Source organism: Notothenia rossii (assembly GCF_949606895.1).
Source record: "Notothenia rossii genome assembly, chromosome: 10".
NCBI lineage: Eukaryota > Metazoa > Chordata > Actinopteri > Perciformes > Nototheniidae > Notothenia > Notothenia rossii.
The window spans coordinates 24,365,625-24,393,274 of record NC_136908.1 but is presented as its reverse complement, the minus strand read 5'-3'; the positions used below and the strand labels follow the sequence as shown (position 1 = coordinate 24,393,274).

The window sequence follows — 27,650 nt, the reverse complement described above, 5'->3', positions numbered from 1 at the left end:
AAAAAGATTTGCTTTTGGTTTTCAGTTTTGGCTTTTTCACAACATTCTGGATCAACTTTTAAAAAACTACTTGGAGGCTACATGTTCACAGTTCTGTCCAACAAATCAAAAAAAATCCAGAGCACAACCGAAAAGACAAGAAGATATGAAAGTAGGCAACACGTCGCCAAAACCCGCCCCTCCCCCCTTCCCTCCCGCCGCATAATAATTAGAAAGCAATGAGAAAAATTCATACATCAGTAACAGACACACTATGGTAAGCAAAAACAAAAATATATATATTCTCAAAGTCAGTTTTTTGAGGTTATTCCATATTTTTATCCATCCAGGAAAAAAGGAAAGTGAGAACAAAGCCGAGGTCGCTGGCAGAGGGAGGGAGGGAGGGAACGATTTCTGTCTGCCGAGACAAGAACAGCAATCACAGCGAAGACAAACAGACAGACAGGGCCTTTCTCCCCCCTTTTCTCCCCTCGTCCTCCCTCTCTTTGTTTGTATTTGGTTTAGTTACGGTTCAGTCACTCATACATCATAAGTAGCAGTAGTAGTAGCTTTTGGTTTTGGGTTACTTTTTGGTTTTGTGGTCCGCCGCTTCGAGCGCACCTCCTCCTGCTCCTCTTCCTTCTTCTTCTTTCCCCCTGCAGCTTTTTTACCTTCGGCTCCTTCGCTCCTGACCGCTTCTCCTCCTCTTCTTCTTCTCCTCTCTTCTTTTGGCCTTTTGATCTGATCTTTGGAGACAAAGGAGAGGGGCGGATGGGAGGGAGGGATGGAGGGCAGGGGTTTGGGGGCAGTTAGGGGAAAGCCGGTGCTTCACCTTTTTCTTTTGTTCTTTTTTTTTTTTGGTTTGAACTCCTTCTTATGCTTGTAGTGTGTGTGTGTGTGTGTGTGTGTGTGTGTGTGTGTGTGTGTGTGTGTGTGTGTGTGTGTGTGTGTGTGTGTGTGTGTGTGTGTGTGTGTGTGTGTGTGTGTGTGTGTGTGTGTGTGTGTGTGTGTGTGTGTGTGTGTGTGTGTGTTCCCTTTGACAAGGCTGAGGTTTTGTCTGGACACTCGTCTCCCGGGCGAATCAAGAGACTACGCTGCCGGAGGCGATGCTTTGGTATCCAAGAGTGACTGTCTGGTGGTAGATGAGCAGTCTGGAAGATGACATGGCGATGGTATGGGGTGATAATAAATAAAAGACGACCTATAATGCTGAATAAAATCCCAAGACTGTCTACATCTGCCGGTGGTATCATCTTTGTGCAGTGTGTATACCTCGGTTTGAACAAGAACAATATTAATGAGAACATTGGTGATGATGATAATGGTGATTAAAAAGAAAAATAGGTTTTAAATAATCCCTCCAAATAATCTGAATCTTTTAAACAGCTAAACAACCAAAAAAAGTAATTTTTAACTCAGTCAAATGGGATTTTAACGTAATGTCTGTTTTATCCTATTCACGTACCAGAAGGGTGGGTTTTGCTACATAGTAAACCCCACCCGTCTGTCACGACAGGCTGGTTAAAACAAACACTCTGATGTAAGCTGTGTTCATCACTGTCAAGCTGTTAAGAGGTAGTCAGACATCCTGCATCTGGGATCAGCTGTGAAACATTGAACGCACATATTTGGCAAGAAATAGTATTATAAAAGTGATAAATAAAAACCTAATAGAAAATAAATGCTTTTAAAACTAAAAAAGAGGATAAAGGAATCCTGAGTGAAATGGGAAATGTTTGTATGGAGTATGAACTGAACCTGGACAGATCAGAAAGTCTTTCTGAACTAAAGCTTTTCTCTCCGTTTGTAGTTTTTTGGTTTACAGTTTTTGGTATTTGGAGATTTTGGTTATTCATCTTTGTAAGTAAGTGTGTTTCCCTCTAGCATCATTTTCTTTTTAAATTTGGTTGCAACCACATGACCTTTCTGAGCTTGTTAAACAAGTCTTTTCTCTTTGCCTCCCATTTCTCACACACAGTTTCGCTTCTCATCCCTGCCCTCATCGAGTTTCATTTTTTCTCCAGCCGATAAAAAGCATGCTGTTCCGTTTCCCCGATGCCGAGCAAAAACACTCCTCAGTGCCACCTCTCCAGCTGTAGATCATTATTTGGTTTCAAATCCTCCCCCTCTGTTCTGCAGGTCTCTCTAACCCCTCCATCATCCCTCTCTCTTTGCTTCCTCCCGTCATCCGTCCGTGTATATTTTTGGCTTCAGAAGACTTCAGCGGGGAGAAAGAGAGAGACGAAAGCGGAGATGGATCAGACAGAGAGATGGCTTTGGTTGAAAGGCGAGGTTGTACATTTAGATTTCTTAAAGCTCCTTAAACTCTTCCTCCTCCTCGTCCTCCTCTGATAGGATGCTTTGGCTGTCAGTCAGAGATCAGTCGGCCATGGCCCCTCCCAGGGGCGGAGGTGAGGCTTCGCTGAAGGAACAGAAAGAGGCGGGACTTGAACATGGAGAAGCGGACTCCTCGTGGCATGTGGTGGGGCTCATGAGGCTGCTGGTGCCAGGGGGGGGGGACTGGGGGAAGGGGAGTCTCAGGCCACCACCCCCGCTGCTGCTGCTGGCCAGGGACATGGCAGTCGTGGAGGCTGTCGCCATGGAGCCCGTCACCATGGGGAGGAGGGCTGGATGATTGAGGAAGAGTGAGGAGCGAAGGGATGGAGGGACGCCGGTACCCCCAGGCCCACCCAGGAGCATGTGGGCTGCCCCCCCATCCAGACTGGTGATGGGAAGCTGACCACTGCTCGACACTAGGGCTGTGAGGAAGAAGAGCGAGGACAGGGAGGGAGGAAGAGCAGGAAGATGGAACGAGAGGTACAAGAGAGGAGGAGAAAGATGAGCGACAAAAAGATAGAAAGAAAGCAGAGCGATAGAAATAGAAAACGACAAACAAGGCAACAAATGATAAAGAGAAGTCAGAAAGACCGTGGAAAGAAGGAGAGGTGAAGAGGAAGATGACCAAAGGGAGAATTGAAGAAGAGGAGAAAAAGGAGTGAAGATTTGAAGAGAGGAAGTAGACACATCAGTAACAGGGGGAATCTGCACAATGACTAGAAACACAGAAACTAGGAACGTTTCCAATACATCGTCTCCTCGATAGAATACCAAATATTATTATTAGTCGTCCTGTCGGTTCACCCAATTCACAATGAAACTATTTTCAAACAAATACCAGAATCATTTCCATAGTTCCTTTCAAAACAGCAATGTATTCTGCGCATTAAGGGACATTAAACCTATTTTCAATGCTACAGACACATTTACAATGAAGTATCAATGTTATGGTCATTCTTACAGATGAACATATTTCTACTGACATTTTCAGGGGATGAATACTCAACCATATAATGCAACGACACTGAGTGTTAGTGACAGACAGGATGAAGATGGAGATGGCTATTCACTACACATGGTGAAAGGAATGATGAGAACTGAGTTGAATGTTTATTAAAGAGTGAACATTTACTTTTGACTATATGCACAGGACAGGTTTTACTGTAGGAGGTGACCTGTTAGTTTACTTTAGATATTATATTGAAATGTTCCAGGCATCATTATACTATATTGCAATGAGACCCCATAACTGAAAATAATATTTGATCTCTCTGCAGAATAACCTGTATATCAGTGAGAGTGACACATGCCAACTTTTGAATTCCAGTGTAAACGTCAACACTATAATCCATTGCAGCACCAGGAGTGTAAACATTCATAGCGTGTGTGTGGCCCCTGAGGGGTTCAAACCGCAAATCCTTTTCATGTCAACACTACATTTCAACCCCCTCTTTTCATCAAGGCTTCTCTTTCTCCCCCTCCCTCAGCCTATAGCTGTGTGAGAGCCAGAGCTGCAGTTTCCATAACAGACTGTATCCTTCTCATCAACACACGGCCTGGAGGGGGCTGCCTCTGAATGGCAGCGAACACAGCGAGAAGGTCTGAATCGGCGCTATAGGCAGATGGATCACAGGAAGGATTCAAAGCGGAGCTCAACAAACCTTATTCGTGATGCTTAATTGATTTAAAAAAGGAGATTTCTGAGTGGAAACTGGCTATTTAGCCACCAGGCCTGGATATTGAGAGGGAGGGGATTGTGCCTGTTCAACTGTTTACTGTAAGCTGACTTGGCCTCCTAAGCTTTGCCATAAGGGGCTCTTGTCACTCTGTGATAATAGCAGGCTATTGTATGAGAATCAAATTGAATCTTTCACCATACTGAGCAATTCACAAAGTTTGTGCTGAGGAGGAGGAGGAGGAGGAGGAGGAGGAGGAGGAGGACTGAGCCGCGTTAGCTGTCGGCTACTGTCCTGTGAGGCTGCAAGGAAATTCATTTTGGACAGAATGGATGAAGGGTGAAATGGGAAGTGGTCTTTAGAAAATGGAGACTCATGAAGACTCGCTAGGCTGGAGGGGACGGGCTGCATGCACCGACACACTTACATGCACACACACCTTGCATGGTAGCCAGGGAATTGCTGCCAATGAGGGCCTGGGTCATCCCTGTGCTTAGTCCCATCATTGTGTTCCTGAAACGTGGATCGACCGCAAGTTCACATAGGGAAATTCACACTTAGAAAAGGATTTGACAGGTTAAAGGGGCCCTATTATGCCCATTGTCAGGTTCATATTTTTGTTTTGTGTCTCTACTGTGACATGTTTCCATGCTTTAATGCTCAAAAAGCTCTTTATTTTTCTCATACTGCCTGTGCTGCAGCACCTCTTTTCACCCTCTGTCTGAAACCAGAGCCAAGTCTGCTCTGATTGGTTAGCTGGCCGCCTCTGTTGTGATTGGTCAACCACTTAGAGATGTCTCACCCCTTAGCCTATCACGTAAAATGTGTTGGAGCGCTAGCCAATAGAAACACGAGTGTTAGGTAGTGCTGTCACTATGTAGCAGAAGTAAACAAAGTAGTCCAATGTATTTCAGACAGGGGGAGGGAGTGTGTGGGAGAGAAACTCCCTCTGGAAGTAACATGGGGATTTTAGCCTCTGCGGATCATTCACAAAAACCCATATAACTCACTACAGGAAAGGGAAATAGTGCTTCTTTAAGTGATGTTCTTCCAATGTACTCATCAGTTATGCAGACGTTTTAAACTCTTGCCTTGTAATTGATGTAGGAATGTCACAACCGCAATGTTTTGTTTTTTTTACCACACAAAGGCAATATTATCAAATCCATATAATTAATTTGATATGCAATAACTTATTCCACCAGTCAATTTTAAATAAACTGGAACTTGAACTTCCTGTCACCCTTGGCTCTCAGAAGATGGCATGTGACCAAAGAAGCAAAAAGCCACAAGATCCTGGTTAAATTGTGACACAGCCATTTGTAATGTGTAATGGAGGCCCTAGCAGTTCCTCACATGTTTCTGCATGCCCTACCTGCTGTATATGCCGTACATATATCACTTTGTGTGCGTCTCATGCAGATTTGCAGTCAAACTGGTGCTGCAGCAGTCTGACCTTTAACAGCAGAATACCTCAGATTTCTCTGCGACATGCAGCTTAGCATGTCTCAGGTGTAGTTCAACATGTTTTGTATTGCCGGTGGTGTTAAATGCTCCATAATGTGTAGAAAAACATATAAAATATTGACACTTGTTGATCAAGTTAAACAACAAATATTTTAAAAGGAATTAGTCCATATATTTTAAATGAAACAAGTTTCTCTCTTTTATCTAGGGCTGTAACTTCATATTATATTTGAATAATTAATTGATTTGACAAAATATGTGTTTATAAAGTCTCAAAGTTGGGGCAATTTTACAATAATACGAATTAAGAAACCCAAATTATTTATTAGTTTGAGACATGTTTGATAATTTCGCATTTGCTTTAAGCGCACATTTTATGTTGATCTACTTTTTCCTTCTACTTTCATCCAAAAACTTTGTTAGTCCTGAGATGAAAATGCATATTTCTCTGAATTTTGGATAAAATATTTTCTTAAACGATGTTACATTTTAAACGATAACCACAAGATAAACACTCACCCGGTGTTGAACCCAAGGGCCCCGGCGAAGCTGGGAGGGGCGGGGCTAGCTGTGCTGTGAGGGGGGGAGGTCACAGAAGAAGAGGTGGAGCCTGCTGCGGCCGAGCTGACGGGAGTCATGGGGCAGGAGGCCGAAGGACTGGAGGCTGAGGGGAGAGAAGAAGAAGAGGGATGTTGGTGCCATGCAGTGCGAATGAGTTACAGCGCTATTTCTAAATAAACACTTGTGTGACACAGATCTTCATCAACAGCTTCTTCAGCGTCTTCTTTAACTCTGTTCAGCTGCAGACTGGAGAGAGAAGTTTGGATTGTATTATCCGTGGCTCAACGGGCCAATACATTTCCTACTGTGTTTGTTACCTGCCAGGCCATCTGTCATATCAGTGAAGCCTGGGATCACTCACACTGTAAGCCCAGCTCTATAAATCATGACTCAGGGAGGAAAACAACTCAAGATGGGACCAGAACGTCCATGTGGTTGTCAACAAAAACATCATTGTTTTCCATCTCCTCTCGCTGAAATGATTTTTTAAAGTGATGATTCTTCGGCGTTTCATCAACTTCTTCCAAATAACGCCAGGACCAGTTTAATCTTCCCGTGACCGACCTCAGGGTTCCAAAAACACAATTGGGAAGCGCCGCGCAGACCTTTAATATGTAATTGAGGAGATTCTACACAGACACAAACAGTAATTACTGCTCACCTGTTGTGCTGAGACAGGTGGTGACCTGGGACAGACCATGACTCGAGATCTGGAGGAGAGGAAGAGAGGGAAAGAGAAGTCAGGAGAAAATACCATCCATGTGTGAAGCAAATATAAGGATGTGTAAAATTAAAGAAAGAGTTAGCGGATGTATGGTGGGCTGTACCATGTGCGGGCTGTAGCAGGGAGCTCTGTGTGACACAACAGGCGAGGTCTGGCAGGGCAGGGGAGGGGTGGTGCTGCTGGAGGGGTTGATGCGCTTCTCTTTCTGCCTGCGGTTGCAGAACCAAACACGAATCACTTCCTTCTCCATGTTGAGCTGGTCCGCCATGAGCAAGATCTCCTCAGAGTTAGGCTTATTGTTCTGGGGAGGAAAGCATAGAACACATTTACAGAATAGGAGATAATGAAACCAAACCTACCTAACCCTTATATGCAAAAACTCGGGGTCTATTATGACAACCTGGCTCATCTTATCTTCTGATTTAATGGCCGTCATTAGTTGTCATAGGTAGCTTAGATATAAAGTCTTGTGGCCACACTTGACCTCCAAACTTAAGTAGGGCGTATTACTAATATGCGTTCATGGTAGGCTGGATCAGTGGCTGTAGTGATTATGAGAGGATCAGAATTGGATGTCAGGTGGCGTAAAATAAAGAGCTCAAAAGTCCACATAGGGAAGAGGTGGGGGTGGATAGATAGGTCAATAAACACATGGATTTCTCCCAGGAGACAACTGTTCATGTCCTGTGTGAAACCCCCCAATAAATCAACATATTGACTTATATCAGCCCAGGTAAGTACACTTGTTATTTACTTACTTATGTATGTAACAAACCATGTTCTTATCTTAAACCTAACCGAGCAGGTCCTTTTTTTAACGCTAAACATGTGTTTAAAACTCGGACAGTTTCACAAAGTGCAGGAAAGAGCAGATGGTACTGATAACAACTGATAACAGTCAATTGAATGTTATCTTTATTTTTAGGATTAATCTTTAATAATGTTTTTGTGTCAAAATGACAAAAATCGTTTTTTTAAAAAAGGTTTTTATTTCAAACGTCTAAATGCACTTTTACTTAGTACTTTGCTACATACAATGAGACTCCGTTCTTGAATCTACGAGTGGCATAATTGTGTACAGGTGAGAACTCCAATAAACACCATTTTTTTTAGAAATTGAATATGCATTGAGATTTCTTTCTCTACAAATGCCAGGATTTCATTTGGTGGTCATATCTGTGGTGCCTCCCTGTGAAGACTTCGAGATAGAGTTTTCTTCATACTTAATAAGTCAGTCTCCTACCATGCAGAAGTTGCGCTCTAAGGCTACTCGCACGTTGGTCTCGATGCTAGTGCGTTTCTTCCTGCGACGGCCTGACAGACCCTCGATGCCCAGCATGGGGGAGGAGAGAGAGGAGGGGCTGGGCAGCATGCTGTCCACCGCCATGATTTCTGTTGGAGAGGGATACACATAGGGATACAGGAAGGGGAGAAATAGTTAAGACATGCACGAAAATCAAAGGAAAAAGCGCATAGGGAGGACAAGAAGGACTTGTTTTAAATGCAGCACCTCTTTTCACCCTCTGTCTGAAACCAGAGCCCAGTCTGTTCTGATTGGTTAGCTGGACAGCTCTGTTGTATGAGTTCAACTGCTTAGAAGAGTCTCGCTCCTTAGCACGTACAATGTGTTGGAGCACTAGTGTGAAATAGTGATGCCATTATGTTACGGAAGTAAACAAAGGAGTCCAATGGAGGCGGTTCAGGCAGGGGGGGAGTGTGTGAGAGAAAAACCCCCTCAGGATGGAACATTTAGGATGTTAGCCTTTACAGACCATTCACACGCACAAAGACCAATAACAAACTACACGAGTTAGGTTCGTTAAGATGAATAACTATACAGTTTTTCGAACATGACTCATATAGTGACAACAACAAAAAAACAATAAAACGTATAGACTTTTATAAAACGGACAAGTCAAATCAAGCAATCTGATTGGTTCTTAGCCGTGATATACTGAGCGTATATCACGGGTAGAATTGTAAGTTACTTTTCACAACAAGTCAGTATCCCTCCGCGTCTGAGAAAAACAGTATACCGTTGGGCTGAAAAGCAAACTGCCTGCAGTTTGCTTTTCATACTGGAACAAGAAAGCAGCGGAGAAGCAACGGGGCAGAAGCCCTCCTTTTTGACGCAGCGGTCCAGACATAGACATCAAACGGCAAAACATATTCAGTGTGCAGTTCCTTTGGCATTAGGGCAGGGATATCTAGATACTTTCGAAGGTTTAATATAATGAATTGTGCTACTTTTAAAGCAAGCAACAATGTTTTCAAATCTGTAATCAAAGAGGTCCGCAAAAACGCTATCCACCAATCAGATTGCTTGATTTGACTTATCAGTTTTATAAATATATTTAAATTTCTTCCGTTACGAAACAAACTTACAAAGCATAAAATGGAAACATTTAAGATTAACTTCGACCTCCGGGGGGGTCTTACTATATGGAGGAGTGGATTGAGCAGTGCCTATCTCCAGAAAAAAAAGCACCTAAACTACGACATGCAGAGCTACGTGAAGAGCAGGTAGACCAACTGGAAAAGTACCACCATTCAAAAGCTTTCTGATGCGGGTCTTGAAACAAAGAAAGCAGAGAAATTATGACCGTTAGTGGCCACAGGTGCGAAAGCTCTCTCCAGAGCTACTGGAAGCCCAATCTCGGGGACCGGAGAAAGTGGAGCAATATTCTCGCCACGCCAAGCAACAGCCTAGAACAACCTCAACCTATACAAGTGAACACGTTGTCGACCCTCCGCTTCGCGTCGGGCCGAACCACGCCCCTTAGCTGTGATATAATGAGCATATACCACGGCCTGTCGTGAGCTATTGCTTAAATATAACTGCTGAAATACAGCATCGCTGAGTACTCTCTGTCAACTAAATAGATTCAATTATACATAAATGTATTACAAACAAAACAAACTAAAATGACTGATTGCAGGGATCAAACTCTGCGTCCTTGACTGTCACGATGACGGACCTGGATGTTTACCTGCATCATTCAGCCACTTCTCGAGCAGCGGTTTCAGTTTGCACATGTTCTTAAAGCTCAGATTGAGGGCTTCGAATCGGGAGATTGTGGTCTGGCTGAAGTCGTTTCCGTACAGTTTGCCCATAGCAACGCCGACGTCTCCCTGATGGAAACAGATAAACAATGTCAGCTGCGACTCACACACACAGACACACACTGGCCCCCCATCCTCTTCTCCCTGTTTCTTTACTTGGGTGAATCCCAGCTTGATACGTCGTTGTTTGAAGGTGCGGGCAAACTGCTCCAGCTCCTCCAGATCGCTGGGTTCTTCGCCCAAGTGACCCCCATGACCCCCGTGACCTCCAGAAGTTAAGCCAGGCGTCAATGAGGAGGCCATTGAGCTGCTGGAGGCTGAAGGGGTTCCAACAGAAGTCACAACTCCGCCGGTGCTGGTGGCAACGATAGAGCCACCGCTGCTCCCACCGAGCACATCGCTGCTCTTCTCCCTCTGGAATGTGAGGAAGGGGGAGAGGTAAATAAACAATCGCAATCATAAACATGCAAGTGATAGTTGTATCAACTCACTTTTATCCTATAGCATTTTCTTAACTGATGGTGTTGTTGCAATTATTTAATTTCGTTTCATATTGTGTTTTTTTTGTTTTTATGTGAAAGAACTTTGTAATTGGGTCTTTTTTAAATTACTATATTAATAATTAAAATATTATTAATGTTTTTTTTCTCATTCATTTTCTTCTATTATAATTTGTGTTATTATAGTAATTATTACATTACTATGCAGTCAAGACATCAAAAAGCATTCTCTCTTTTCATGAACCCAAATAAACTGCCCAGTGAATAAATATGAGGTTATCAGCTGGGGAACATGCAAAAGAAACAACAACAGTAATTGTTCCCTGGATGCATTGATACATTTGACAGATTTGACAGGAATCATGCACAAAAAAACCTGCCTACATGTTCTTAATAGTCAAAAATGCCATGAATGTGAGATTTGGAGATAGAGTTTAACCTCAGGTTGGCTGAGATGAAGAAGAGTGCACATGGAAGCAGGAATGTGACCCTGTGCTCTTTGGGAGCGACAACTAATTGAGCAGACATCATGCATGGAACCTGCTGCTGCACGTGTCATTTACATTCATCGTCTCTGTGCATAACATACACGAACAATAGGGGAACACAGGCCTTCTGTTTGACATGACTTCATCAACGCATAATGAAAAAATCTATAACGGCCGCTCGGACGTGTGAGGATGCATTCATGCATTATGTTAAAGAAGATAAAGGCTGAGGACACGAGGTGAGCCGTGTGAATATATCAAGATTCTGCGTCTATTATGAAAATAACCTGCCATGGAATACATTTTGAATAAAGCAGCCACCTTTCTTTGGCAGCAGCAGGTATCACCTTTTTATTGGAATTATAAAATGACTTGTGTCTCCTGAAGGACAACAACAAAAATCAAGTGTGTTTTGCAGAGATTTAGCTTTTGATTTGCATTAAAATAACTTGTCGGATAGTTATGATCAGTACTTTGGATCTGGATCTTTGTTCTCTGCCTATCTCTCCCCTCCCATTCTAACAAAGGGAGATTTTCCCTACCTGTGCTTGGAGACCCAGGCGAGGTGGACTTGTCAGTAGTCCTCCTTGGCTTTGCTGAGGTAGCTGGATCAGATTTGGTGTCGAGAGTAAAGCTGTGAAAGCAAGCACGACCAATTAACAAACCAAATCAAACATTACATCTAATTATTAAACAAACTACAGGCAAAGCAATCAGGTAGGAGTTCATTGTTCTATAACGATATATGCTTTCTTAAGATGGCCTCACCATGCTGCTGCTGCTGTGCCTGCGTGGGCTGAGACAGGAGGAACTGAGCAGGACCCTGGAGATGATGACTGGGCATCAGAACCAGCTGCTGGAGCTGCAACAGCTGCTGGATGTCCTGAAACAACACACAGAGGGGTTTTATTAAAAAGTAAAGATAAACTAGCTTTAAAGAACAATGAAAAGTATTTTGATGGCAACAAATTTGAAGATGTGACTTGCCAGTAACATGCTTAACCCTTGTGTTTCAATCAGGGAACATACTGTTGGCGGATCGTACCTGGGCAGTGAGCTGGATTGGCTGCGTCAGAGCCATCTGCTGTGGAGGCGGGACTTGGACCGTTTGTTCCTGCTTGATTTGCTGCTGCTGGGATTGTGATAAGCTCTGCTGCTGGTGCTGCTGGTTGGCTTGTTGCTGCGCGGCGGCGTGGGCAGCGTGAGCGGCGTGGGACTGCTGCACGGCGGCGGCCAGGAGCTGAGCCTGAGCCTGCTGGAGGAGAAGCTGCTGCTGGGCCGGGAGGAGAGCGGCAAGCTGCGCGGGGGGGGGGGCATAAAAAGAAAGTCAGACAAGAGAACAAAGAGCGATGTCAGCCCAGCATTCCAGGAGTAAAGGTGTAGGCGAATCTGTTTCAAACGCTAAAGACTTCCAGAGCAAGACAAGCAAGAAAAGTCGCCCACTTAAAGGTCCCATGTCATGCTTTTCCGGTTATTACCCGTCCCCTTGTTATGAAGGTTTTTCTGCATGTAAATGGTCTGTAGAGTCACAAACCCTCAAAGTACACCCTGTAGCGAGTATAACTCTAACACAGTCTATGCTGCCCCAGAACGCCTCGTTGGAGATTTCTCATTTTCTATTGTGTTTGCTTCCTGGGTTTTGTGACGTGTGAACACCCAAATCAACAACAAATGACCGGATTGGCCCAAATGGACCAATCCGCGGAGCACCTCACACACCAGGGTCCCTTGGCTAACAAACAGGGAGTCCCCATTGACTTGCATAGAGCTCCCTGAACGTTGGTAATAGACGAGTTGGGATGGCGGAGAAATGCTCTCTACAGACCCATTCTCACAGCGTTATAAACCTTTTTCTTACTCAATATCAAGCCACACTTATTGTTTTTACTTCGGCTGTGAGAGTTTGTGTGTGCTCAGGATGAGTTTCGCTTGTTCTCGCTGTATCGCCAACCCTGAAACCTGTCCGCTCCTTGCAGCAGCTCGAAGCAGCGGCGAGCAGCAACGAGCCTCGCAACGAGCCTCGCATAGAGCCTCGCAACGAGCCTCGCATAGAGCCTCGCAACGAGCCTCGCAATGAGCCTCGCAATGACCCTCGCAACGAGCCTCGCAACGTCCCGACCAATCAGAGCACACTGGGCTCACAGGGAGGGGGGGCAGGAGCTCCAACAAGCCAATTTAAATCTATTCTAGAAGACCTCAACAATGGAAATATGATTAGTAGAAATGGCCATGACATGGGACCTTTAACTCAAGGTATTTCACCCTAAAGAAAATTGCTTCACGCAATGATGTACTTCCACTTTATATACACAACATGACAATTGTCACATTAATTATTCTGACTAACAGTGAGAAATGTTTAAGTGAAGTTCACACAGGATGTGTTGCAGCTGTTAACCCTTAAGTTCGCCTTATTTGCCAGGTGAGTGCAATGGTAAGGTGCTGAGATACAAACTCACTGAAATTACCACAAATGCAATATTTTGTGGACATTTTGTAATAGTAAAACAAATCCTTAAGAGGAAGTCCATAGGTAGGAGGCCAGAGGCCTCTACTACGAAGCAGGATTTTCGCTTCGACGACTAACTTCAGGAAAAACTCTGGGTTTCCGGTCCTACAACACTGGTTCTCTTTTTAGCAGGCTAGATCTCCATGGTAACTTATGCTGAGCGGCTAACCTGCCCCGGAGCAGGTTAGGTTGCAAGCTAAGAGCTCAACTCAGTGAAAGCACTGCCTGCTGACCAATCAGAGCTCAGTGTGCGGAGTTTAAAGCGATCAAGTCATATTACAGGAGAAAGGAAATACAGAAAAACTGCCGTTGCAGGAAAGACGGCCGGCAAAAATCACCTACTGTGTGAACGTGAACATTAATAGAATATCACCTCCCATCTTCTGAGCAATCTGACTAATATAACATTAGCGTTAAGAAAGCTTATTTAAATATCTGCCACAACATAAGTAACCGGATCAAAGTAACAGTACAGTCCGCGGCATATCACATCATAATGTATCATATATCTCCTTATCTGAGTCAGCTTCTTGAGCCGTATCTGGCCGTGCAACACTTACAGTGTCACATACTGTATGCAGAAGTATTATTTTAAGAAACACATTAAGTCGACGAAACACTCGAGTCAAATGTAATTAAAGTCAGATCCACTCGTGTCTTAGACGGGGCAGTGATATAATAAACCTGTTAATGTACGCATTCAAACACTCTTTTACCAGCTGTATTCACCTTGCAGGTGCAGCTATGTGGCTTTTATCCTGGATAAAGTGTTTAAGTCATGGATGTTTAAAGTTTAACTTCTTTATATGTCTAATATTATAGATAACTTTTCATTCAGGAAGTATGACGCTACGCTGTCAGTACGCTTGTCCATGTTTGTGATTGGTCGAATGCTCCAAATACCACCCCTTTCATGTGAACGCGCACCTAACTAGATAGGACACGGCTGGCTTGAGCGATCCACTTGATAACCCGCGTCGTAGTACCGTTTAGCGAGAGCGCGTATGTTTTGGATTAGGCCAACCGGTTAATTCAAACATATCCAGCTTAGGTTGAACCAGCTTCGTAGTACAGGCCTCAGTTAGTCATCAAGACAAAACAATGCGTGCAACTTTTGTTTTAAAGGCGTCATTTTTTTTTTTACAAATTAATAATATTGTCATAGTACAATATATTGTTGAGTAGAAGTATAAAATGGCATCAATTAAAAATACTCAGATAGAGTACAAGTACTTCAACATTTAATTTAGATAAATGTAATTTTTTATCACTGGTCTTTGTTGACTTACCCCTGCTAGCTGACTACCAGCCAGCATCAGCTGTGTGTGGTGGTGCTGTTGCTGTTGTTGTTGTTGTAGTTGTTGTTGCTGTTGTTGCAGTTGTTGTAGTTGTTGTTGTTGTTGTTGTTGTTGTTGTTGTTGTTGTTGTTGTTGTTGTTGTTGTTGCTGCTGCTGCTGCTGCTGCTGTTGGGAAGGTGTTAGAGCAGGAATGGTGCTACGGACGATCTCAGAGCTCTCCTCGCTCTTTCCCTAAAGTCAATGAAAAAGGCACGATTCTGTTAGTATCCTTACTTTTTTTGGACTGCATTTATCAACAGATTGTTACCAAAGCAACACACGGCCTCACATTTAAACTGTAATAATACTGAATTTTCACAAAATCAAACTGGGGTTAAATGCGCAAGAAAATGTCAAACATTCAAATTGATATGCCCAAGTTTTGCCAATGTTTACGGTCCATATAAGATTCACAAATCCTCTTAGGACTCCAGTGGGTCTGTGACTATAAGGATTAATCTCATATATAAGAGGAGCATGTAGACAAGAAGCACTAATCCTAAAAGATTTTGTCGCTTAAATGTCTGCATTTTACATACAGTAACTGTGAGGAAAAGTCAATCGACGGGTCCACACACTTAAGTACATTTGTAAATATGCAAGCACACCACTTATGACTTCATTTCAATGTCTTAGTAAGCATGCATTTGAAGTCTGAAACCCGGAGAGGGATTGATGCAACATCAACGAGCATTCAAAAGAAACTTGGTTTTCAGCAGCTGCATAATTAAGTCTCGTACAGCTTAGGCAACAAACCAGTTATGGACCCGCTCTCACAAACGCTTTTGAAGCCAGGTAACAGGTTCCTCAGAATGTAGAAGCATTCAAAGACAAACCCGATTGTGCAGATGAATTAAGAAAAAGTCAAAGACGCCTCATGATTATCCTGAGTTTGACTACTAATCTTGAGGTTCCTCCTTGTTGCAAATATAAAGTGTGCTCGATGGCTGTCCAGAAGCTTGAGTCAATCCTCCTCGTTTTCATGATGTAGGAGACATTTTGAAAAGCTGTTGACCTTTGACCTCTTACTGTCATACCTATCCATCACTGTGCTGCAACTCTACGTCTATCACTCACTGCTGCCTCACTCACATCCTTCCTTCTTTCTGCCTTTTCTCTCAGGGCTCTCTGAATATCAGTGAAGGTGGGCGGGGACACACCTCGCATGATTCTGCATATTCAGTGCCGTCTACTCTATAGGCTCAAAAGCTGTTAAACACACCATAATTAAGCCGCCTCCTCCCACACGTCCACATACGAACCAATATAGGAACTGTCGGAACACGCACCTAGGTTTTATACTAAAATATCAATACAATCAAATATAATAGCAAGAATAAATCAAATTAAAATAATTCAAGGAGAAGAACCATAAGCTGATATATTAAGTTGATTTTGTTCAGACCATTTCTTTTAAATGGTAAATGGACGTTAAAATAATGACTAATTTTATGGTTTCTATATGAAAACATAAAGGATTGATTCATGCGGATTGTGGCTTTGAAGCTAGCCATTTTTTTTTGTCAGGATATTAGCTAGGATTGACCAAAACAACACACACGCACGCACGCACGCACGCACGCACGCACGCACGCACGCACGCACGCACGCACGCACGCACGCACGCACGCACACACACACACACACACACACACACACACACACACACACACACACACACATACACACACACACACACACTGCATGTCAGATGTGGCTCACCTTGCTGCCAGCCGGTGTGGGGGAGATGCTGCAGGGGCTTGTTTTCATCGGCTGAACCTGCAGCAGCACATAATACAAAAAGAACCAGGCACATTTCAAAGTAGATCTTTCTATGAAACTTAAAAAAACAACTGTAGAGCCACATGGAAGGAGTTCCCATCATTCTGTGAGTCGATCTTGTTTTAAAAAAACAACAAAAACGGTAATAAGCTCAATGTCAGAAAGTAAGCTTAAGAATTATTGCTCATTACTTGGTTCATTTCCATGTTATTGTTAAATCATGTATGATTTGAGTGTATTTATAATGAACAGATAAGCAAATATAATGGGATTGTGATCATTTGATACAGATATTGTTGCTGTGATGAATTCATTTATCTATAAAGTCACTTTATTGTGATAATTACAGTACATTCAAAATAATCAATAATTGTCACAATTTAGTCAATGTGATAGACTTCATCCGATTTAGAGACAAAAAACACATTTTACAAAATACAATGTCACCGTTTTTCCCCCTAATGACTCTTTTAATGACTATACAAACTTTTTTTACAATTAAAAGTAACATTTCTTCTAATATTTAAGGATCAGAATAAAATGAAAACCAACCTGGTCATCAGGGCTGTTCCTGTCAGAGTCTGAAACACAGAAGAGGCGCTTATTAGTCAGTGTGTGTGTGTGTGTGTGTGTGTGTGTGTGTGTGTGTGTATGTTCAGTATGTTCAGTATGTTGTATAAGGGTGTAATATTAACTAGAAAACATGAAAGGAAACTGCTTTTTGACACAAATGATTTCTCATTTGTCTCATGATTGAAATAAGATGATTGAATACGTGTAAGTAAAGTGTCACTGTTACTCATGTCATGGATCATGTATATGGTTTGGTGTGTGTTACCTGAACTGTCCCCTGGATACTCAGCCCCAGGCTTCTCCTCCTCTGCTGCTTTAGACATCCTGATATGATCTGTAAGAAACACACACACACATCAGTTAGGGTCACTGTGAATACAGAGAGGTACATAAGGCGAAGCTACAGTACGTGGTAAGAAAAGCAAACGTTGTTGCTTCAAATTCTTGGCCGACGGGGGAGAAAATAATATTATCTGCGACATGTCTGCAACATTTGATCACTGTATGTCACAAACTGCGAGCGAAGACAGAAAGACACACAACCTTTTTTTATGCAAATCATAATTTGCATACAAATATTCCATGGCATTTGTGGACACACTGTTTGCTGTTTATGCACATTTAAATGGTGGGATTTTTCTAGTTTCAGCCTAAAAATCTACTGATATTTGAGTTTTAACATTTTGGCCAAATGTATAAATAATAGGTGTAAAAAGAAAATCAATAAACATCCAGTGTAGAAAAACACACACTTTACACATCTTCAAATTTTCTTTGTGTGTTAACCTTGTCCTTGCACTCATCTACTGCTTCTTCTCTCTTTCGCCATTCAGATTCACAAACAAAGGAATAAAACAGCCTCTGCTCTCTGAATGAGAGGTCAGTCCTACAGTAGGCCTCATTCACTTCAATTCAAACTGAGATTAACGCTGTCAGGAAGTCAAAGGAACAGGTATACAAATTCTGGTATAAAAGCAACAAATAATTCTAAGAACTAATTCTTTTTTAAAAGAGGGCTGACTCACTGTCACTGTATTATTCACAACAAGAAGTGGAAAGGATTTCACTTTTGAACTGTGATACATTTCACTCCAGTGCTGGCGATGAAACCCTTTTAGATTGGCTAAATCAAATCAGAAATGCATCACTTTTAAGATAAAGCCAATATATATTTTTTAAGTTTCTAAAAATACAAGTTGCGAAGGTGCGTAATATTTTTTGAACTCTCTTTTTTACTCATTAAATGCGACCTGGAAGTAGCTAAGAGAAAAGTGATGGTACCTTCCCATAGCTCTTTAAATGTAAACTTTATTGACCCGGGATGTGAGCATGGGATTAAGAATCAGCTTTTCTTTGGCAGACATCATGCTAACTACCACCGCTGTTCCTTGTGTTAGTGGAGACTTCTGGGATGTAGCAGTAATTGGTGGAGGAAGAACGCACCAGAGGAACTGCTTACCTGAGCACCAGACATTACTCAGCACTACTGCCGCCGCCATCTTGGATAAAACTGTCCTTTAGGACTAGTATGCTCTTAATTTCTGTAGCTCATTTTACGGCTTCAGCTTTAATCTTTTGCGAGGAACGGCCAGTTCAGCCAAAGCTCAAAATATGAGCTCTGTGTGAATTAGTGTATGTGTTCTGATGGCAGGTTCTCCGTTTTTTGACAAGATGTGCGAAAATAATCAAAGTACACATGATAAACCACGGCTCAGATCCTCCATCCTTCCTCTGTTCTTCCTCACTATAATTAAAGCCATATAGAGGACACACACACACGGAAATAATGAATACTTGAAAAAAATTAATTAAAGGGCTTATTGCAAATGATATATAAGCCTGGTGTGAGTGTGTGTGTGTGTGTGTGTGTGTGTGTGTGTGTGTGTGTGTGTGTGTGTGTGTGTGTGTGTGTGTGTGTGTGTGTGTGTGTGTGTGTATGTGTGGTAATCTTATCATCAGGGTCACAGGCAAGTTCAAGGTGTGATGCAAGGAAGTGGAAGGAGGGATGGAGGGGGATAAAGGTGTAGGAGAAAGGAAGACAAATAGATGGAGCCATGTATGGTTGCATTTAAAATCCAAAGAAAAAAAGGGAAATATTAAATATAAATAAGGTGGAAACAAAGGTTAAAAAGACAAGACAAATATCAATATTTCCTAAAGATATTTGTGCACTGAAAAGAGATGCAAAGTTTATATTTTCTTTATATCCATGCGCAAAAATCTCAACATAGGTGGTCCTTTCGCAAACATTTGGTATATAAAAGGATATAAGATTGTTTGTTGGTCAGTGTTTTGTGTTATTTGTCAAAAGCCTCCATCAAAAAACATAATGTAAACATTTAAAAAACTTTTACATGTCAAATTTATCAAATTGAAACCCCCTGCATTATTGTAAAGAAAAGGAAACCCAGCACTGACTGAGGTCTGTTAGTGGAGCGTTGCAGTTACACAAAACCACCACATGGGGGCAGCACTCTCCTGGAAATGCTGAATGCGTTGTACGGAGAACCCGGGAGAACCTTAATCGGTCTTTTGAATCCTTTAAGTAACCTGTCATTCACAATGACAAACGTTGAGGAGTAGTATACTGCAGTAACATAATAGAGACTTTAAGTTGACCTAAATTAAATGCATTTAAAGTTGCATTATTCGATACTCATTGGTTTTCTTTTACCTTCAGCTACATCTTTTTATTTTTTTTAAAGTTATATATACTAGCAACAAATCACCACGAAAATACAAGGCAATGTATTAAACATATACAGTTAGGCTACTCAGTTTCGTCTATAAGCTATATTTGACAGAGACAGAGGTACTGGACTTATAGTTCTAATGAACCAGTATCTGTTGTATTGTTTAGTTAAAATACTTCTAATATTGATTCACTGCTACACAAGATCTATGTATTACTGCTGCTTCTACTTAGAGCTTCTTTTACAGGTACTGATATATTGCTGATACATCTACTACTACTACAATTACACCTGTTAGAATTATTACTACTAAGCCCAGCTGGGTTTATATATCTTCAGACAAGTTGGATTTAAGACTTTGAAGTCGTTTTCAATGCCACTCAGAATGAAATGTAGGTCTAAGACTTTGAAATAATCGAGATGAACGAAAGAACATCAATGATTTTGGTTTAGGGAAAATGTTGCTAAAATGACGATTGCATCATAAAAAGTCTTATGTCTTCACTAGCTAGCAGACTGAGAGAAAACAAGATATGACTTCTGTTATCTCTGCTATTGTGATTCACTTAATGCAACCACATTCAGTCAATTATAAAAAAAACGAGTTTTTATTTATCTAGAGATATATAATAAAATAACTACAAATAAAGTCCTTCCTCCCACGTCTTAGCATCTTTAAGACTTTTGAATGATTGATTTAAGACATTTCACTACAAATTCAGGCCATATTTTTTATCTTTAAAGGCGTTTCTGTAAAGACATACACATGAAAAACTGAACAAAATTCAGACTTAAGAAACACAATTTACTAAAATGTTGCATCCAATTCATTTCAACACCGGGTTGGATATAATACACTCCATTTCAAACACACACACACATGTGCACACACATGTACACACACACACACACACACACACACACACACACACACACACACACACACACACACACACACACACACACACACACACACACACACACACACACACACACACACACACACACACACACACACACACACACACACACACACACACACACACACACACACATTACTATTCCCTGCTCCTTTATCCTTTCAGCATATGAAGAGAGGGATCCCATACAATTATTTTAACACCCCCCCTCCATCTTTCCCTGCCCTAACCCCTCTGGCCATGGGGCCTTTCAACCCCCACCACCTCATATATGCTAACAAATCAAACACACTGAACCCCCAAATGTCCCAGATGTCCAGTACGCATGAAGTCATATTTTTCTTTCATCAGGACTAAACAGAAAATAAGACTTTTCTCTACTAAATCTACAAGTCTTTTATTTTGAAAATGTTCTTTATTTAGATTTGAGTGAAAAATGTCCCTCTGAGGTGCAGTGACCACCGTCCTGACACACTTCTCCACCCCGGGGCAGTTTGACAGCAGCCGCTCGGATGCAGCCCCCCCCCCCCCGTTCATGCTCATCCTATCAGTACTAATAGCATAGAGAGAGGAAGGGGAGAGGGGGAGAGGGCAGATGATGTATCTGTCTTCAGAGGTTGACATGGCCAGCCTGCGTGTGTGTTTGGTGTGTTAAAGGGGAAAAAAAGAGGGGGGTGCAGGGTCACTGTCAGGGAATTAGAAAAGGGGGAATGGGTGGAGGGGGGGGGAATAGGATGGCTGGAGGGGTCCTAAACTCACCCCCTTTCTCCCCTCTTTTTTTGCCCACCCACCCCGCCTCGGTCACGCCTGTCAGTGGCCGGTGACAGACGGCGCGTGGGTTACTCTGTGTGTGTGTTTGAGGGAAAGGGGGGGTGTGCCGCTGTTTGGCGTGTGGATGTCAAAGGTCAGGCACATGGTCTCGTCCAGCTCGCGCCTCGCAGTGACACACACACACACACACACACACACACACACACACACACACACACACACACACACACACACACACACACACACACACACAGCCTCTCCCACCTGTCCCTTGTCACATTCACTAAACAAACACACGCGGAGCTGCAACTGCTGTAATGGGAAGATATTTGAAAACAGCTGTGAAATTATGTAAAATATGCGGTAAAGAAGTATTTATAGTCACAAAGGAAAGGGAAACTGCTATTTTTTACCAGTTATCAAAATTATAGAAATATTTATTTTGTTGAATTTGTTCAGCTTATAATATTTTAAAAATTATATTTTTTTATTCTTCCCATCGCATTGAGATGTCTCCAATTAGCTCGTTTTGTCGTGTCAAAAATCCCAAACCATAATATATTAATTTCAAGTCATATAAGACAAAGAAATGCAGCAACTTCCGACCTTTGAGAAGCTAATCTAGAGAATATTTTTGTCATATTGGCATGAAAAATTGTAATAAAAAACGAATACAAAAAACAGCCGTTGGTTTTCAAGTTGTGTTAGATAGTAAAAAGTTAAGAGGAAAAGGACAGGCAACTAAATATTTGAAATCTGTGGTGTTGAACATTAATAACCATTATAAGAAGTTCAAAATGAGTGCAGGCTAATGGTTATGATTTAAATACACTTTAACATTGGTGGTTTGACCATTGTAAACAAGTCAAAGCTGAAATAACATTTAAAGATCTGCAAAACAAACTTCGAACCCAACTGACCCATAACGAGGAAAGAAACATGTGAACAAAACGTTTTTTAAAAGTTTAACATGTGCATTAAATAGTTTTCCTGTTGTTGTTTATAAAAGATGAATGACATGTGTGACTTAAAGGTCAACTTTTACCTTTCATAACAGAACGGGATTGATGCACAGCAAGGGTGGGCTATTATGCATGACCACATACTATGTGAGAAAAAGGACAATGTGTGTTTTGTTCTCGTTTTAATGAGCATCTCTCCAGCTGAAAACAAAGCAGAGCTGTGTATCTGAACGCATTGGGCTGCAAGTAATGAGAATATATTCAGCTTTAAATGAGCGGAGAACATGCTGCATATATATATATGAAAGACTGTGACTGTGGCAGAAGAATTATACTTCCAAATGATGTCGCCCAACTGTGTACATTTGATTTCATATTCTAAATTATATACTGTGTTTCAAAGGTCTCGCAACTATTTACAGCAGAGGTTGCCTTTTACAAAACAAGAGATGATCTAATTATGCAAAACATTTTTTTTGCTTTTTAATGCATGTAACATTAAGCTATCTGTGGCTCTTTTTCTGGTGTAACAATGTGCATTTCCCCTCTGTGGGACTAATAAAGGGATTCTGATTCTGATTCTGATGCATGTACATATTACACAGCAGAACTTGTGAAATTGCATCATATTATTAATATTTTGGAAAATAAATTTGGATTTTGTTTTTTATTCCAGTTTTTTCTCCCTCTAAGCTCCTGGCTATATATATGCCTTTAACCTATACTGACAAATGATCCGCTCTATATCCAACTGACTAATATAAAGCAACATATTCTGTATCATAGATAGGCCTATTTGGGCTGCTATGTAGCTCAGTTGGTAGAGCTGTTGGCTCATGAACAGAGCTTGGACCTGGGTTCGATTCCGGCCTGGGACCTTTTGCCCCTTCAACTCTGTCTCTACAATCAAGGCAATGGAGGCCCAAAACAATCCTTTTTATATATATATATATATATATATATATATTGCTTATTATTTAAAAAAATTAATGAGAGTTTTGTTTTTTGTTCCAAGCACTCACTTTCTTATGTAAACTAATTATGTTTGGGTTTTAGGTAAGCGTATTTGGGTAAATACTCATGTTAAAAGACAAACAAACAGGAAGTGCTAACAGGTAGCCTGTACAAAAAGCTGCCAGTTAGCTTGAGGTTCAACCTTGTCATTTCTAATAAGCATCCTTTCTCCTTCACTGTGTCCCTCACCTCCTACGTTCCTTTGTCCTCCATTGGCCCTTTTATGATTTATTCTGATCTATCTCTCATGTCATGTCTTCCTCTTCTTCTCTTCCTCATTTCTCTCTAACCTTCCCCCCTTTTTCTTTACCTGTCTTCCCCTCCCTTTATTCCTCCATTCTCTCCGTACATTGTTATCTCTAACATCCAGTCTAGCTATCACCTTCTGTACTTCTTTTGTATTTCTTGTTCATATGTGTTGTGTAAAAATGTTTTTTTCTGCGCTACATGTGAACACATTGGTGCAGATGATTCTAATTATGTGGACCATGTTTCTGTGCAGGAGGGTGAGCTCACCTCTGGCAAAGCTAATGGTCAGCACACTGGTAACTAGCTCACCTTGACACTTGTTGTGGCCACATACTGCGAGAGCAAAACCTCAGCCTGGTATCCATAATATAACGAGTCCATAAGAGGTAAATAACTCTGCAATAGCTGCTTAAAATGGCTGCATGCATTGATACAACTATGACTGTCTTATGTGGAAATAAATTATTATTTATTTTAGATTTAGAGCGTAAATTTGTAATTTTTTTGTTAAAGATATGTCCTGAATTTAACTTAACATCTTCAATTTACTCTTTGCGCTCACTTTCTATTTCACACATTTCTTATTTTAAGTCATTTTGAGGCTTTAAGTCTAGATTCTGCTCCATTACATTAGACTGTTATCACCGCAACTGTTAACTGTTAAATCTGCCCTTTTGCGTCCACCAAAAATGTAATACTTCGGTGTCAGGGAAATATTTGTTTGGCTAAAAGTGTAATTTGTCTCCCTCTGTGTCTACATCTATTCCACTCTCTGTCTCCCCCTCCTCCCCCCTCTCCTTCCTTCAGTAGTGGTCAGCCGCAGCGGTCATGGCACCACTGGACAGCGCTCTGCTAGCACAGGACACACAGACTCGTTGCCAGGCAACAGCAATGAAAGATTACTGAGTGTGTGTCCATGTGTATGTGTATGTGTCTGTGTGTGAGCTCGTCTGCTCCTCACATGTTTGTGTGTGTACCTGTGAGAGTGTTAATCATTAAGAATAAACATGTTTCCCTGCCTGTAAGCGGAGGCTTCGCTGTGAGGCAAACAGAGTGTTGCATGTTAATGTCTACGCTATCGTTTACACTTTTTAACCAATATTAAATGATTGTTCTGCCTTTTTCCCTCAGGTAATAATAACATCATAGTTGCCTGATAAAAAAAGGAGAAAACCCCATTTAAAAGGAATTTAACCTCACCATATTTTACAGTTTTACAGCTGTAAGCAATTTCCAGTGTTCTTCCCAGAAATGCTAATCACTTCCTGTTTAAAGGCCTTTAACATGAGTATAAGAATGAAACAACTCAAAACAACACCATACGCTGATCTGTAATCCTCTTTCTAAGCAATCGATTCTTTCCATAAGTGACTTGTTTCATGCATCTGAATACTGAGAAACAGAAACGGCCTCTCCAGAGTGAATGAGTACCGTTTGTATGAGTTTATGCACAACTGTGTTTTGTGCACACACGTATGCGAGTCAGACAGAGAGTGATTACATGCTGTATGTGTGTGTTCACGAGCGTATGTGGGCGTGCACGAGGGCGAGCGCTTTTCGAATATGTCTCTAGAGTGTTTATTATATCCGATACAGTACCTCTTTCTCGCACCACATATTTCTGTGCCGATCGATTCCTCTGACTCCCGACAAGACAATAATCGCAGCGCCCTCCCTCTTTCCTTCTCTCCACCATTATTACTGCCCTCCCCAAGGAGCGCAACCCAGGGATGGAGGGATGGAAACAGAGAAATAAAGGAAGGGAGGACAAGGGGGGGAGAGGAAATGGCCACTGCGTGTTACTTCCTTACCCAGAATCCCTGCGCCGGGGCGTAAAGATTGGGATAGTGGACGAAGGAGGAAGAAGGGAAATGGAATCAAGATGTTGAACATTTTGGGAATGTTAGAGGGATAATGGTGGATGCTAGGAGACATGACAGAGATGTTTCAAAGAGGAAGACAAGGGGAGTAAAGATGGCAGGGGGAATGATGGAGAAACCAGAGGGAGGGAGGATGGTGATGGGACAGTAGGGAAGACGCATGAGAGGAAGGCGGAAAAACAAATGAGGAAGGAAGATGAAGAAATTCACAAGCAAATGACAAACAGGCAACAACAAAACATGTAGGAAGCTAGGATAATGGCTGGAGGTGTAAGAAATAACGAGGTGTGCTGAAGAAGAGAATTAGACGAGGAAAATCCTCCCTCCCCTATGAGAAAAAGAAAGGCAAGGGCTGATGGGAAGAGCGGACACGAGTGAATGGATGAGTAGAGGGATGCTGGGACAGTTAGTGAATAACTGAGCAGAAGGGAGTAAATTAGCAAAGATGAGAAAAAAAGAAACACACATTTAGAGCATTTGTGAAAATTGCAGTGAGATTATTGAAGAAGAAGAAGTGAAGAGCGAACTGCAGTGTGACAGAGCTTCCTCACAGGAAATAGCAGGAAGGAAAAAGACAGTGACAATTGGACTAACAAAGACACACAGCCTCGCCTTGATGGTGTGTGTGTGTGAGCGATTGGATGAGGAGGGAGGGGGCAGATTGTGTGCAACAGAGTCAATGACAAAATGAACAGACAAACCGGACAGAGAGATGACAAAAAAAATGAGACGAGAGGAAGAAAGGGAAAGGAAAAAGGTCAGATAGAAGCCGCCGAGACATGAAACGCCCGCCCTGAAATCCCAGTTTCACGTCCGAACTAACACGGATGTATCGTTGCTGTTACGGCAGGACAGAAGTATAGCACTCGTGGGTAAACCCATAATAAAAATTCCTCCTACAATCAAATTACAAAATGGAAGGAAAATGTACTGCGCTGCCAAAAAAAGAGGCAAAAATTAATTGCCCAAAATGGTTCACTCATAACGCTTACTCTCGCAAACATTGTTGGCTAATTTGCCAAACATTTCAAATCAAATTGTAAAAAAAAAAAAAAATACTTGCTATTTTTATTGTGAGGATTATAAAGAGTCAAAAGCCTCGTTTTCAGCTTGACCTTGATCACGTTTATTTAATGGAGGCTGAACGAGCTCATAAGTCCAGGGATGGCAGAATGTTCTCCACCCATAGAAGATCATATTATCCTTCAATTTGGAGTTATGAGGTTGTCATGTGACTGCAGGGATATTGATGTTCCGACTGTTTGGATTCAAGGATAACAAATCCCCGTACTGTGTGTCGAGAAACCCCCTCACCAAAATCTAAAATCAAGCTTTTTCGTTGTGACACACTCCGATTTAGGATCTGATCTTGTATATTTCTTCGCGAGCAAAAGACAGCACCAGGTTTGATGACCTACGGTGCTCTACAAGTGTAAACAAATTAATAAATCGGAGAATGAGTTGTGTTGAATCCTCCGCCCTGGGTTCTGGTGATCTATGGTGCGTGCTGCGAGCCGTTAGATGGTTAGGTTTACAGGTTTATCGATTGGACCCCGACTTAAATTGGCTCCCAATTAAACAGAGCGCTTATTTGACCTCTTTACCCCTTCCTGTCCCCCTTTCCTGTCCCGTTAAATACCCCCCTCGCCTCCATCTCCTCCTTATTCTCCCCACCTCCATCGCGCCGAGCTCCTCTCCATCGACACATCCATCTTTCGCTCAGTGTAATACCTCTACTCCCTTCCCCCCTCCGTCTACGGCCATCACCCCATCCCCATTTTCTGTTACCAACACCTACCCCCCTCTATTTAAAGCCCCCTCTCTCCATCAGTATACAGCAGTGCCTTCTTTCCCCCTCGCCGTCCATTTCCCACCTTTCCTCAGAGCTGATCTCTGCTCTGTTTGTCTCTTATACTTTCTCTCAGTCAATCCATCAATCTCTCCTTAAATAACAACGATGAATTATTAAGTGTATTTATTCAAACACCATTAATTATAAAATACGGGCGGCGTGTCAGTCTATTTGCTTTGGCCGAGGCCGATTTCAGCAGGATGGGGAGGGAAGAGAAGAAGAAGAAGAAGAAGAGGTTGGAGGTACAGGAAAGGTGAGGTGGAGAGAAAAAGAAGAAGAGGGAGGTGAAACTGGGGGGGTTAGGAAATTGGTG

General features: G+C 42.0%; 1 protein-coding gene across 1 annotated transcript in view; it reads right to left on the bottom strand.

The window, feature by feature from the left end:
* Positions 1-206: 206 nt before the first annotated feature.
* Positions 207-27,650, bottom strand: part of LOC307022521 (uncharacterized protein) — a 60,830-nt gene continuing 33,386 nt past the window's right edge. The window contains exons 2-16 of the mRNA XM_079655338.1: positions 17,262-17,330; positions 16,976-17,004; positions 16,364-16,420; positions 14,594-14,833; positions 11,841-12,092; positions 11,564-11,678; positions 11,338-11,429; positions 9,964-10,221; positions 9,735-9,876; positions 7,988-8,136; positions 6,848-7,045; positions 6,682-6,730; positions 5,979-6,123; positions 4,432-4,505; positions 207-2,738 (exon numbers count right to left, since the gene is read on the bottom strand). Coding sequence (XP_079511464.1) covers positions 2,359-2,738; positions 4,432-4,505; positions 5,979-6,123; positions 6,682-6,730; positions 6,848-7,045; positions 7,988-8,136; positions 9,735-9,876; positions 9,964-10,221; positions 11,338-11,429; positions 11,564-11,678; positions 11,841-12,092; positions 14,594-14,833; positions 16,364-16,420; positions 16,976-17,004; positions 17,262-17,330 — 2,249 coding nt within the window. The 3' untranslated portion in view covers positions 207-2,358. The remainder of the gene's footprint in view (positions 2,739-4,431; positions 4,506-5,978; positions 6,124-6,681; positions 6,731-6,847; positions 7,046-7,987; positions 8,137-9,734; positions 9,877-9,963; positions 10,222-11,337; positions 11,430-11,563; positions 11,679-11,840; positions 12,093-14,593; positions 14,834-16,363; positions 16,421-16,975; positions 17,005-17,261; positions 17,331-27,650) is intronic.